At 43.6% G+C, this 12359-nt stretch overlaps 1 protein-coding gene across 2 annotated transcripts; it reads right to left on the bottom strand.

Moving 5' to 3' along the window:
• Positions 1-298: 298 nt before the first annotated feature.
• LOC148828034 (protein LBH) lies at positions 299-11966 on the bottom strand. Of its 2 annotated transcripts, none has more exons than XM_088924603.1 (4): positions 11954-11966; positions 4849-4936; positions 3408-3594; positions 299-1884 (listed from the first exon to the last, which is right to left on the bottom strand). In XM_088924603.1, exons 2-4 carry the CDS (start codon positions 4933-4935, stop codon positions 1811-1813), a joined length of 348 nt encoding a protein of 115 aa, XP_088780729.1. In that variant the 5' UTR covers position 4936; positions 11954-11966; the 3' UTR covers positions 299-1810. The 2 variants fall into 2 exon arrangements, with proteins under 2 accessions (XP_088780729.1, XP_088780728.1); XM_088924602.1 differs by lacking the exon at positions 11954-11966 and adding an exon at positions 11271-11932.
• Positions 11967-12359: the final 393 nt, after the last annotated feature.

Raw genomic sequence — 12359 nt, 5'->3', positions numbered from 1 at the left:
GGTAGCAGCTGAGCTTGGTTGGCGATGGAGGACTGGGTCAGCTCGGAGACGTTAGCGTAGAGGGGAGCAGCTCGGTCGTGTTCTTGAGAAGCGTCACCTGAGGTCTCCGTGAGGAAATGAATGGAGTCTGACAGCTCTCGTGGACGTCGTCAGCGAAAACACCCTAGAAGACGTGCTGTTCTCTCGGGTAAATAACCCTGCTTCACCCAGTTTGTGGCGAGCTTTGTTCACATTGTCCGTCACGTCCACACAGCTTATACTTCCCATTCAAGTTAAAGAAAACACACCGCATCTCCAGTCCTGTTCAACACTAGAATTTATTATAAAGTTGTTCTAACTGTTGGTTTCAGCAACATATCCAGATATTCAGGAAAGGTGTTTATACAATTAAAATCGGTCAATGCAGTTTTAATAATTAATACAAACTTAAAATTTCCTTTATACAGTTCAGCAACAAAGAAAAACGTGTTTGTACTACATAAAATAGAATCTTCAAGTGAATTATTACTATACGCACATTGGTCATTGTTATACAAATAACAATTGATATTTATGTCGTTTTTTGTGGACGTTACTGCCCTCTGAGACTCCCTACACCAAGCTAGGCTACCAGCTGGGACAGAAGGCACAGTTCGAGGTTTAGCACAAGGGCAGAGAACAGTCATTGTGCTTTTGTGATCACAATCCCCATCCAACCTCCACAGCCTTAAAGATTGCGCACAGACTTGCACTATGGAGCGAATAAGGTGTTTATCGTGCAGACTACTTAGAAGAATCACACAACCGTATGTACTGCAAATGGAATGTTCTTGCGTGACAGCTTTTTTTAAAAAGCTTGTGAAGCCAATCTATAAAGTTTTAATAAAAAGTTAATATCTACACAGTTAAAACAGCCAGTGCCAGCTGTGTTTTTTCATCCAGAGAGTCCCATCTTTTCCAAAGAGTTTTTTTTTTGCATGTGCTCCCTCCCATGGACCTCAGGACTTAAAATACCCCTTGTGGGAAAAAAAAAAACACAATTTCTTCAGATCCATGGAGACACATGCCACGATTTTTCCATCTGAGGCATTAATGTGGTCAATGCAAAACACACAAGTGTGCCTTAACATCCACGGACAGCCAACTTGAAATTAAAGGGGAAGATTTTTTTTTTTCCCTCTGCCTCTGTGTGTATTTTAATGATCAGAGAACTCCCCACCTACAATCACCAAACCCTGGAATGCATCTGGAAAAAAAAAATGATGAAAGAGATGAAACAAACACTTAAATACTGCGTTTCCAACATTCGATTTACACAAAGCGTAATGGAGTGCTCCTGCCAGATATCTGCAAAGAAAAATGAAAGGGCAGCCAATACACCAACATCTGAAAGACTTGAGCGGTTTCTGTACAGAGCAAGGAAGGAGCACCTAGAGCATTAGCTGTGTGGACCTGACAAGAGGCTAATTTTAACAAAGAACAGCAAAAACGTTAGAGATTGAAAGAAAAAATTTAAGACATAAAAGGATGCTCCGGGGGGGCAACAAAAAAGATGTTTGTAGTTTTAAGTGACTAAAGTTAATGCTTCTAATTTGGACAAGGTTTGAAGGAAGTCAACTAGACATTTATACACAGTACTGTAGCTACCACCACAGTTTGGCACATGTGAGCTATTTAAGACAGTTTGCAGGGCTGTGCCCAACCATGAAGAACAAGGGCCGTCCCGCAGGTGTCTGGGCCTAGTGTTCAGGCTGCCCCCTGTCGGTCCTCATGGCTCCTGTCTGCCTGGAGACATTCACAGTGAGAGCTGGAGCTGGCGGGGCGCTGCGCTTCAGTTAGAGCCTCCCTCCACTGGGCTGTCCGCCACAGCTCTGGCTTCCTGGGTGCCCCGCGAGGCGTCGTCATCTGGAAACACAGATGCCATTGAGACCCGGCCCAGCAGGGGGCCAGACAGCTCGAAGAAGACATAACCAGGAGCACGTGTCCAAAAGCCAACTTCCACTCAGAAGAACGTGTGGCGGTAGTGGCTGCTGTACAGTATGATGGCCTGTTGCCTGCCCTGTTATATCACGTGTTATTCTGTCTCTGGCCACGATGTGCCCGTGGTGTGGCTGACCCGAGGTGAGGTCTGTGCAGGGGGGCAGAGAAAATGCCCCCCCGTCCTCCCCGTTTCAAACTGTTCATCTGACTCTTGATAGAATCTGCCTTAAATTTCAGCTCTGCCACTGTGCTGTGGATGTCACAGTTTCCGAGGAATCTGGCCTTCCGTTATGGCATGTCCCTCAGCCTGCATGTGTTACAGGAGCTTAAAATAGTGGAAAAATGTGAAAACCCTCAATTTCTAAATGGAGAAACTTGTCAGTAACCTTGGGATGTGCGAACACATTGATTCCCAGTATAGCATCTGTGATCAAGAGGGAACTTACTGCAAGTGACAAGGCACACTCTGAGTCCTGGCATAACAGGTCTCTGAAGGAGATAACACCCATTTGCAAGGACAGTGATGACAGTTGGAGGAAGAGGACAAAGTACTAACATGCACAGCTTGCATGGAGCCAAGTCTCTGCAAATAGCACCGTTGTCTAGTGTAGGAGGCAGGTGATTATGAGCTGGATTCTTTCATTTCCAGTTAAAACAAATTATAAATAAATCAGTCTTTCACTGCAGAATAATGAACCTCGTGGGCTGGTTTCAATGTGCACCACCCCCTGGTGGTCTGATACCATGAGATCCCACAGTGGCACCAGACTCAAAGAATTTCCCAGCTACTTCAAGCAATGAACGAGAGGTCAAAGCTTGATAATGATGGAGGAAATGCAGTCCCCCGTCAGTGAGAAGCCTTACCGTATCTCGGACAAAAAAAGCACAGAAAACTAGCCTGCTTTACGATCACCACCTGATTCCTGTTTATTTCTGTTGACAACATGGAAAGATGAGGGTTTTTGCATATGCAAACATTCTGTCTGACTGATCCTTCAAAGCTTGTTTTGTATAATACCCTCAAGAGATAGGTAGGCAGTGACCTTCGCAGGACGGGGGGGGTCACGTTTCGGGGAAAGCAAGCTTTCCCGTTTCCCATGGAGGCCAACACCGCGTCAGAGCGAAGGGTGCCATTGTAATCGTTTTTGCAGCTAAGCGCGTGTGCAGCTGATCTGCACAAACAAGCTCACGATAGACTCAATCAAAAATGCAACCAGTCCTGTCACTTCCCGTTTCGCAGACAATCCTCGACACCTGGGCGAGCTGTCACCTGGAGAGTTGTGAAACGGGTTTTTTGCCCCACCCACTAACAACCTGTCTGGGTGCAGTGTGCGCCAGGGCGCCTCTAAGGTCCCGGAGTGTGCTGGGTACCGAGAGCCAGGAGACGAGGTAATTCCAGCCCTGGGCCGAGGCTCTCACCCGGGCAGCCCGCTGTGGGTGGGTCCTACCTGCTGTGGGATGGGGCGCAGGGGGCTGGCCCAGCGGGGCCTCCGCGACGGGCTCCGTGGTGCTCAGGTCATCGGGGGGCCAGCGCAGCTCGCCGCTCTCCACCTCCCCGCTCTCCGTTGGCTCCACCACAATGGACGGCAGCCTCTTGGACAGCTTGGGATACCTCTCGTGGGAATCTGGGAAAATCTGACCGCGCACGGCCCCAGAGGGCAGCTGTTATTCTTAGCTCCTGCACGAGCACGGAGAACCTGTCACGTCGCATGGGGAAGACAAACTGAAGCAGTGTTTCTAGCCCTCTAAATACATAGTGTACGCCCTGCGGGCCGTATCGAAATCTAAATATAAATGAATAAACTGCCATGATGTCTTTTATTTCTAAGTATAAATATGTAATATGAATACATTATGCAAGCACTTCATTTGGGTATTTCTCAAAAATGTTAGCACAGAAAGAGAATAGGGTTAAAGACAGTAATATTTTCCGAAGCGTCTGTGATAAAAGGGTTTAAAACATCCGCATCACTCTTCAGAGAGTGAGAGGATGTTTGTGGTAAAGGCTCGGTGTTTACAGCTAATTAGCAGTGATTCTGTGAAGGCGAGTGTTTAGCTGAGGTTGAATGTTATATGATTCACTGGGATGAAGAATACTTATACATGTAAAAAATACAGATTAACAGTGATTTCCCTTAACCTGCCAGCTTCACTATTGACAAAGCCATGTTTGTTACCAAAGTCACAGATCTCAACTCCGTTGATTACCTCCGTTAATATTTAAAAGGCTCATTTATCATTCACATTTTGAATGAATCTTTTAGATCCTAGAAGCCAGGAACTAAGCACTTCGTTCTAATAATTGATATGTCAGCTGCAGCTGGTAAAGTTAATGAGTTTCTCATTTAATTCGGAGTTTTTGATAAAATTTCCTAGAACATGTACTAATGACAATTTCATAAACAAAACATTATTATTATTATTATTATTATTATTATTATTATTATTATTATTATTTTAGTAGTAGTAACAATAAGGAAAATTTTAATACTGAAAGCAAACGACTCCTGTTAAATATCCCTCACACTTGCTTGAGAGTTTGAAATCACTCCCTATCACAAGCACTCCAACAGACAAGTTTCCTGTTTTCCTTAAATTGGCTTATGGAATAGATGATCAATTTATCAAGCAGGTAAACTGGCTTCCCCGTCCAGGGTGTACCCAGCCTTGCGCCCGCTGCTTGCTGGGATAGGCTCTGGCTCCTCCGCAACTCTGAATGGAAAGGAGCATTTACTGTATAAAACAGCTAGATGGACAAACTAATGCTTTTGTCAAAACTCTGTCTTGGAATGAACTGAAACATAGGGTGGCTGGCGACTGTTTCCCTTGGTGTCTGAGCAGGCGTGGACACCTGTCTCTTCAGTGATGAGATGAAGACCTCTAACGCACCTGGAAGGAGATGCCCTGCTCCTCTGAGGCTGCGCCCACGCTGAAGTCCTCCATCGCAGGCTCACAGGTGTTCAGTACCTCTGTCATTCTGCACAGACAAAACCTCCATGGCATTAGTGGACTTCCAATAGAAATACTCCAACAGCTAAAATCAAAAGTACAGAATTTATTAAATGAATGCAGGTTTTGCATAATCAAGGCGAAGAATGGTATACATGTATACCTCTAGTGCTGGACTCACTACATTGGTTTCAGTGTATTTTTAGAACCAGATACTAAAGCTCTGTTCTGCTCTTCTATCAAGGTTCTAATTAGCACTGCTGTCCGTCTAGATAGTGGATAACTCAAAGTCATGACAGATCCAGTCTGGACGTGTGGCTTAGGCACAAAAAGACCTCTGACACAGGGCAAAGTCTCTGGAGACAATTTATTTCTTCAGAAGAAAAATAGTGTGAATCTTGTGTTTTGGCCTCACGGAATGTTTAAGAGATTGCTTAGTCCATTTTTGCTCATAGAACCATTTCTATGAGATCTCTTTATCAGATCATTACATAAGCAATAAATAATCAGATCATTACATAAGCAATAAAATACACTGCTCTCTCCAGCTTTCAGCTCTGCCAACATGCAATCATGTTTTGTTCTGCATTTTACTTTTCATCGGGAAAGTACAGAGATTTTCGGGAGTTACAAAGACTTGAATACTTATGAAAGGCCAGGACAAAGTGCACTTGAAAGAGAACTGGATTACCTCACCTGTTCTGCATACCCTTTGCTGAATAGCCTCTCTGATGTGATTTGTAAACCTGTCTGAGGATGCTGGAGAGTGTTTCCATTGAAACTATTAAAATGGTTGCAGTGAAACATACTGTAAACAGCTACGGTATATACTGTATCTGTTTAAAAACTGGTGTCTTACATTAAGTGACTCTGAAGGCACTATTTTCCTCTACAACAGGCTCCTTAAAACAGGTTATTTGTACGAATGCGAAAGCAGCTGCTGTTATGGAAAATGTCAATGTTCAAATTTCTCTGCATTGCTTTGATTCGTATCTTCCTTGTGCTTTCACATGCAGCTCAGTATGTAAATGTGTCCCTGACACCCATATAGCTCTATATGTGCGGTGTGCTCACGTATTGCTATGTGAGCAATCTCACAAACTCTCTCTAACCACCCTCAATCCACACAGGCAAGCATGACTAACAGAGATCATTTGCGTTTTAGCCCACGTTTTGCAAAAGCTTGGAGCAAGTGTCTCAGATCTTTAGTGCTGGAATCAAACTGCTGAAGACTGTTTGGAGGCCAGCACTGTGGCTCCTGTTAGAAACATACCGGGAACAAGTCGCAGATTCACACATAGCTACCGGCTCAATTTAAAAGCCAACCCACCATGGGGAAACATATGTGTTTTCAGCTAGGTGAAAGAAAAACTGCTCTGCAGTATGAGAGAAGCACAGCCCTCAGTGACATGTTGTACAGACAGATTTGTCAGACTTTTGTGGAGGTTAAGACTGTTTATGCAGAGATTCCTCAGCCACTACCGTTCAGTTATTGTTGGTTTTTTTTTTAAATAGCACTTTTTAATGTGATTTGCTCACTCCATTGAAGTATTTGAAAGCCATTACCAAACTCGGGATGGTTCATTCTCTCTCTCTTCCCCCTGTCTCTCTCTCTCTCCTTTTGGGCACAGAAGCAATTAATTGTGATTGCTGAAATTCAAGAGGTGACGACCCCGTCCTGCAGCAAAACAATGAGGTTTCTAGTGCACTGTCTCGCGGTACCCTGTTACTACAGCACCTCCAGCTCTTCAGAGAGAGTCGAATTCAAAGCAGAGGGCTGTCCTGTCAGGCCAGAGCTGAACATCGGGATTGTTGGTCGGCCACAAAGTCACTCCCAGCTGCCCATCCGTGCAAATTGTGTACATTACCCTTGGGTTGCCATGGAAACCTTATTGTCGCAATTGGATGTCATTTAGTTGGAGAGCAACACTTCACGGCTTCGAGTGGCCGTTTTCCGATTGTTCATGTAATTTTTGCATGTGAGGGTGGAATAATTAAATAATTAAATTAAAACTGACTTAAACACCCTCCTGTTTCCAAATATCCCTGGTGTGAATAGGAATGTTAGATAATACTGCCTTGTCCTAGTTCTGGTCAGTAATTTGATTGGCTGGTCTTGTGAGTCTAGAGGAATGGTTTCTCAGCTCCTGGGGGGCTTATGTCTTTTGTTTACTGTTTCAGCCTGGATACTCAATTAAACAATTAACCTAATTTATTTTATAGATAAGGCACATACAGGGTTTTTTCTTAAGGCTTTTTTAGAGTTGGTAACACAAGATGCTAATTTTAAAGATATACTGTAGTTACCTATAAATCACCTCAGAGCCTGGTGAGAGGTATTACACTTATGCAGTTAAGTAAAGTAAGTTAATTAAGTCAACTAAACCAATTACGGAACTGACAATGTAGGTAAAACAAAAACCAGGAGACGCCAGGCCCTCCAGAAACTGGAATAACGGAAATCTTTGGAATAGAGAGGATCAGGGAATATTCATTGCCATAAAACTTTCTTATTTCCTACATTTGGAACAGAAACGTCAAAATTAATCTGTGCGTCAAACTCTACATCGGGGATTACATTGTAACAAATGATACTTGAGTAAAATCTGATTATTTTCCAGAGCAACTTAATCCTGTGCTGTGTGTCAAGCTGGTGTAGACAGGGAATGCTGGGACAGATATTCTCTCACTGAGGAGATGAGGGTTTGAACCAAGAGGATTCTGCACAGTGGGCAGATTCTTCACAACAGTCAACCTGTTGTGAGTTCAGGGTAAGAGACAACCTGGCGTGATCTCTGGGTAACAGGCAGCCTGTCGTGAGTTCTGGGTAAGAGGCAGCCTGTCGTGAATTCTGGGTAAGAGGCAGCCTGGCGTGAGTTCTGGCTAAGAGGCAACCTGGAGTGATCTTCGGGTAACAGGCAGCCTGTCGTGAGTTTACGCAACTGGTACCCAGTTGTGAGCTCTGGGCAACAGGCAGTCTGTTGTGAATGCGGCTATCTGGGAAGACTTCTGAGGCCAATGATCAGTCTGTAGCGCAACACGAAAACATTTCCTAAAAGAACCCAGCTCTCTTCTTCCCTGGGGCCTTGAGGGGGGGGGGGAATGGGGTTAGAGCATAGAGCAACAATGCAACATTAGGGTCAGTGCAAAACTGTTGTTTAACTCCAGCGTAGAAAGTGGAGCAAAGTAAAGCACATAAAATCTATTGTTTTAAATAGCTGGTTTGGGCAACAGGCAGCAGTCTTGTTCTTGCTTTTCTTTTTGAGGCTTCTTTTTGGGTGCCTGTGACACTGTCACAATGCAACGGGCTTCTGTTATCTACAGCTTGAGACAACCGCTCACACAGCACAGCACGTCCGCAGGACGAGAAAGGGGAAGCATCTCTCTGTGTCACTGCTCAGTTAAAAAACAATTATCTTATTTATCACAACCACTCTAGATGCAGCAAGATACCTGAAGTGTGCCAAACACACTGAACAGGCACACGAAAAACTCACAGTGAGCTGAGACAGACAACTTCACGCTACAGAGAAAACCGTGCAGTGCTGATCATACAAGACAAATCAGAGGCTGGAATAGCAGGATAGGTGTGAAAAAGTAAGTCATGCTGTCTGTAGCCGAGCAGCATCGACAGCAATGTGCAAGTAAATGTGCAAGAGCCAGAGCAGCATTTGCAGTCGTGCACAGGACAGAGAAGACAGACCAGTGACTTCACATTAAAGAACAAGAATCTTCAAAAGAGTTGGTTCAGAGACCCCTGAGTCTCATATAGAAGAAAAGGAAGTATTGCGTTGCCTGTGCTTCTACTAAAAGCAGAGATGGGTAATCCTGATCCTGGTGGACTGGTGTGTGTTCAGGTTATCTAGGTCTTGTTAAACCACCAGGGCCTGAAGAACTGGGAGAAGCCATTGAACTGGGCTAATTATGCCAATAAAAAGCTGAATTAGCTCATTAAGATCTGTGATGGAAAGAACCTGCAGGCACTCTGTCCTTTCAGGACATAGATTGCCCACTTCATGTCATAATATTTGATGTGGTTCTGTTCCTTGTTAAGTCTTTGTGGTATTAAAACACTCACATCTTATTTATAACTACTGGACCTGGCAATAGCTTTATTAGTGTCAATACATCCATACTGGGAATACCCCTTTTATGAACTGTAATCAGTACTATTCTTTGACTTGAGGGGCCTTTATTAATGTCCAAGTATTTATTGATGCTCCATGAGATCACCCTTTAAACAATAAATGCACCTTATATTCATGTAGCAGTCATGCTACAATCATCATGGGTTACAGCAGTTTTGGATGGTGCATATTTATCCTAGTGAATATGTTTGGACAGTGCATGCAACAAGCAGCCTGTGGTGAGTTCTGGGCAACAGGCAACCTGTCGTGATCTCTTTGTAACAGGCAGCCTGTTATGAGTTTGGGTATCAGGCAGTTGTCGTGAATTTGGGGAACTGGCTGCTTGTTTTGAGCTCTGTGCATCAGGCAGCCTGTTGTGAGTTTGGGGAACAGGCAGCCTTTTGTGAATTTGTCACTTCTCTGTGATAGAGTTCTCCAAAACAAAGAGCTGGTTGCTATTTTCTTCACATCAGGTACACAAAAACAGAACGAAAAGAGGCACACCACTCTTCAGTTACCAAGGAAGCTGAAAAGCCTGTTAAGAAGTCATTTTCAACCAGTCACATCAGCGTGTCCCTGTAAATTAGGAAGGACTGGACACGTCACAGTCAGATCCACCAAGCACAGACGCACCAGCTGAAGAAATTGCCCTGAGAAAATCCTGCGGTTTTCTATCAAACATTTTTTCACATGGAAAATCTGATGGGATACTTTTTGAGGGGGTGTTCTGGTGTCTTGGAAAAGCTTCCGATCCCGGGCTTCCGGATTATCTCATTCTGTTTGCTTTCATATTCCCATCACATCAGAAATAACTCAAGTGGGCAAGCACCATAAATCAGAAACATTTCACTTTGATGAACCCTTCCTGAGTGGGAGCTGTGACGCATGAAGGGACTGGACGAGTACGAAGTGGTGTTTGTCAATTATTGAACAAGGTGAATTCATATGACAGACAGCAAAGGCGCATACAGATTGCACTTTTCACAGTCACTCTGGGTTTCCACGAACTGAAAGAAAGTTTAATTAAAAACCGAAGGAATGTAAGCAATACCCAATAACCTGCACCGACACATAAAAGCAATTGTACTGATCCTATTTCACCCATTTTATTATTTTTATCTGAACACTTCTCTTTGCGTGGATACATGCAATGCAGGACCCATTAACAAAATGAAATGATTGTTTTTACTCGAGAAGGCACTTTTTATAAACACGCGTTCAAATCGTACCACATATATGGTGAATTATTAGAGGGGGGAAAAAAAACAGAGGAGATCCGTCTGGAAGAACAAACGTTCAAAGCTGGAAGGAGAAACAGGCTAGAAAATAACTCTGCATTTGCATAATTAAATGTGTTTCTAAATGGAAAATAATTTAAATGAAAACTGAACGAGAGCAGTGCTGTAGGTGTTCTAATAGAAATGCATGATAGATCTGTACTGCTAAAATTTCAGCGTTTGACTTGCTAAGGAAGTTGAATACGTGTAAATGCACATTTACATTATAAATAATCTGATACAACGGCGGTATTTTTCATTTTGTTGAGGTCTTATGAGTATTGCTACAGTATAGTAGAGGTGGGAAGGTAGTTATATAATCAATGTTTTATATTCGCACTGGAAATATACAACAGTGCACATCAGATATCACGCGCAGTCAAGAGTATCCCGTCGCCATACAGCTTTGCTGAAAATTAATAAATCATTTTCTCACAACACTTTTTATTTTGATTTTAATACAGGCCACTGTAGAAAAGTCGGTATTATGTTTGAGGTGTGTTTTTGACATGTAAAAATAGATATCGCACTTTTAAAAAAAACATACATGTTTTCGTCACAGACCACACACAGAGACGCTTTATCTTATTGTTATTGTAGATCCATAGTCGGTCAGTTTTCCCCACCACCAGTCCGTCGGCGAGGTGCGAGGTGCGACGCTTATTTCAGGAAATTACTGCCATAAAACAAATCCTGCTGTCTGAACACCTCACTGGGTGTCTATTGATATCTGTCTGATTTTCTTCATTATTTGACACTTGCTGAAATAACTCCTTACACCACACACTTGTTACACACCAGTCCCTCCAAGACTGAAATATACTGGTACCGTGAACTGCAACAGAGCCACAAGTTTCGGACTGCCTACATCGGCGAACTTAGACGATTCTATTTACTGGAGATGAATATAACTACGTATAACTAAGTCGGCAGTACACGAAGAAATGTATCGGCTTACCTTTCAGAGATCTCCCTTCTGCACTTGGAAGTCAATATTCCGTGTTTTTTTTTTTCCCAGCAGAGAAGGATCGGGCTCCGCTAGGCGCTACCCTGATGTATCTGACTGTAAGCCTGCAGAGAGGTTGCGAGCGTCTATAGTTGGCACAGAGGCGGTGGGTGAGAGAGGGAGAGAGAGTGCCGATTTGCGCATAGGCTAAGAGAAAATGGGAAAGAACAGACAGATGGAGCCCTTGCTCTTTTTTTCTGTCCACCTGAATTGATTAGAGACCAAAGAAAAAAACCCAACACCCCTCTGGATCAAAAATGACCTTCCGTTGAGAGTGCCACGGTTACATCAGAGTTTACAACCACATCAAAGTATTTTTTTTCAGCGCCGACTTTAGCAAGATGGGCAACGGTGCGGCCGTATCATAAAAATGAAAAGTAACACGGAATGAAGCGCATCTGCCTCTGCTTCTTGTGGTTTTCCAACCTGTTCAGGAAGAGCAGAGTGAGGAGTCCTCAGGGATTGCAGGGGTGTATTTCTGTCCAATCAGACTGAATGATTGCCTCTGGAAGTCCTATATTCGCTCGCGTACAGTGTATTCCTTCACATTCCTGAAATGATCATGTTCGTGGCTGGAGTTACTCTCACCAAACTGAGAATAGGTAGGCTACAGTACGTCTCGATGGCAGGTCTACCTGATATGAAGAAATATTTGAACAGGAACTCCCACGGAACACGTGAACTGCCTATACTTCATTTCAGTCAGACGCCCGTTGTATTGTTTGTAGAGGAAGGTCGTCTAAAAATGGACACTATAGCGGGAGTTGTTCGTGATCAGAGCTCTGGACTTTAACCTTTAAGAGAAAACTGATGGTCCGTACGTAAGCGAATGACCAATGTAGCGAGGCAGGAGGGAAGAAAGGACTCTCGGAAGAGTTCAGCTGGAGAGACTTACTTTTGCTCTGAAACATGAAACTCCAGCATCTCCAGTCGAAGGACTGTAAAAATGCTACTAACAATAAAACTATAAAATATAAGGTATGAGGGCCATAGTCATTTTGGTTTTCCGAAAATAAATCAGTGAAGGTGTTTCAGGTGTTG

This window comes from Atractosteus spatula, chromosome 9 (genome assembly GCF_055471065.1).
Source record: "Atractosteus spatula isolate fAtrSpa1 chromosome 9, fAtrSpa1.hap1, whole genome shotgun sequence".
In the NCBI taxonomy this organism is placed as follows: domain Eukaryota; kingdom Metazoa; phylum Chordata; class Actinopteri; order Semionotiformes; family Lepisosteidae; genus Atractosteus; species Atractosteus spatula.
This window is presented reverse-complemented; position numbering and strand designations above follow the sequence as displayed.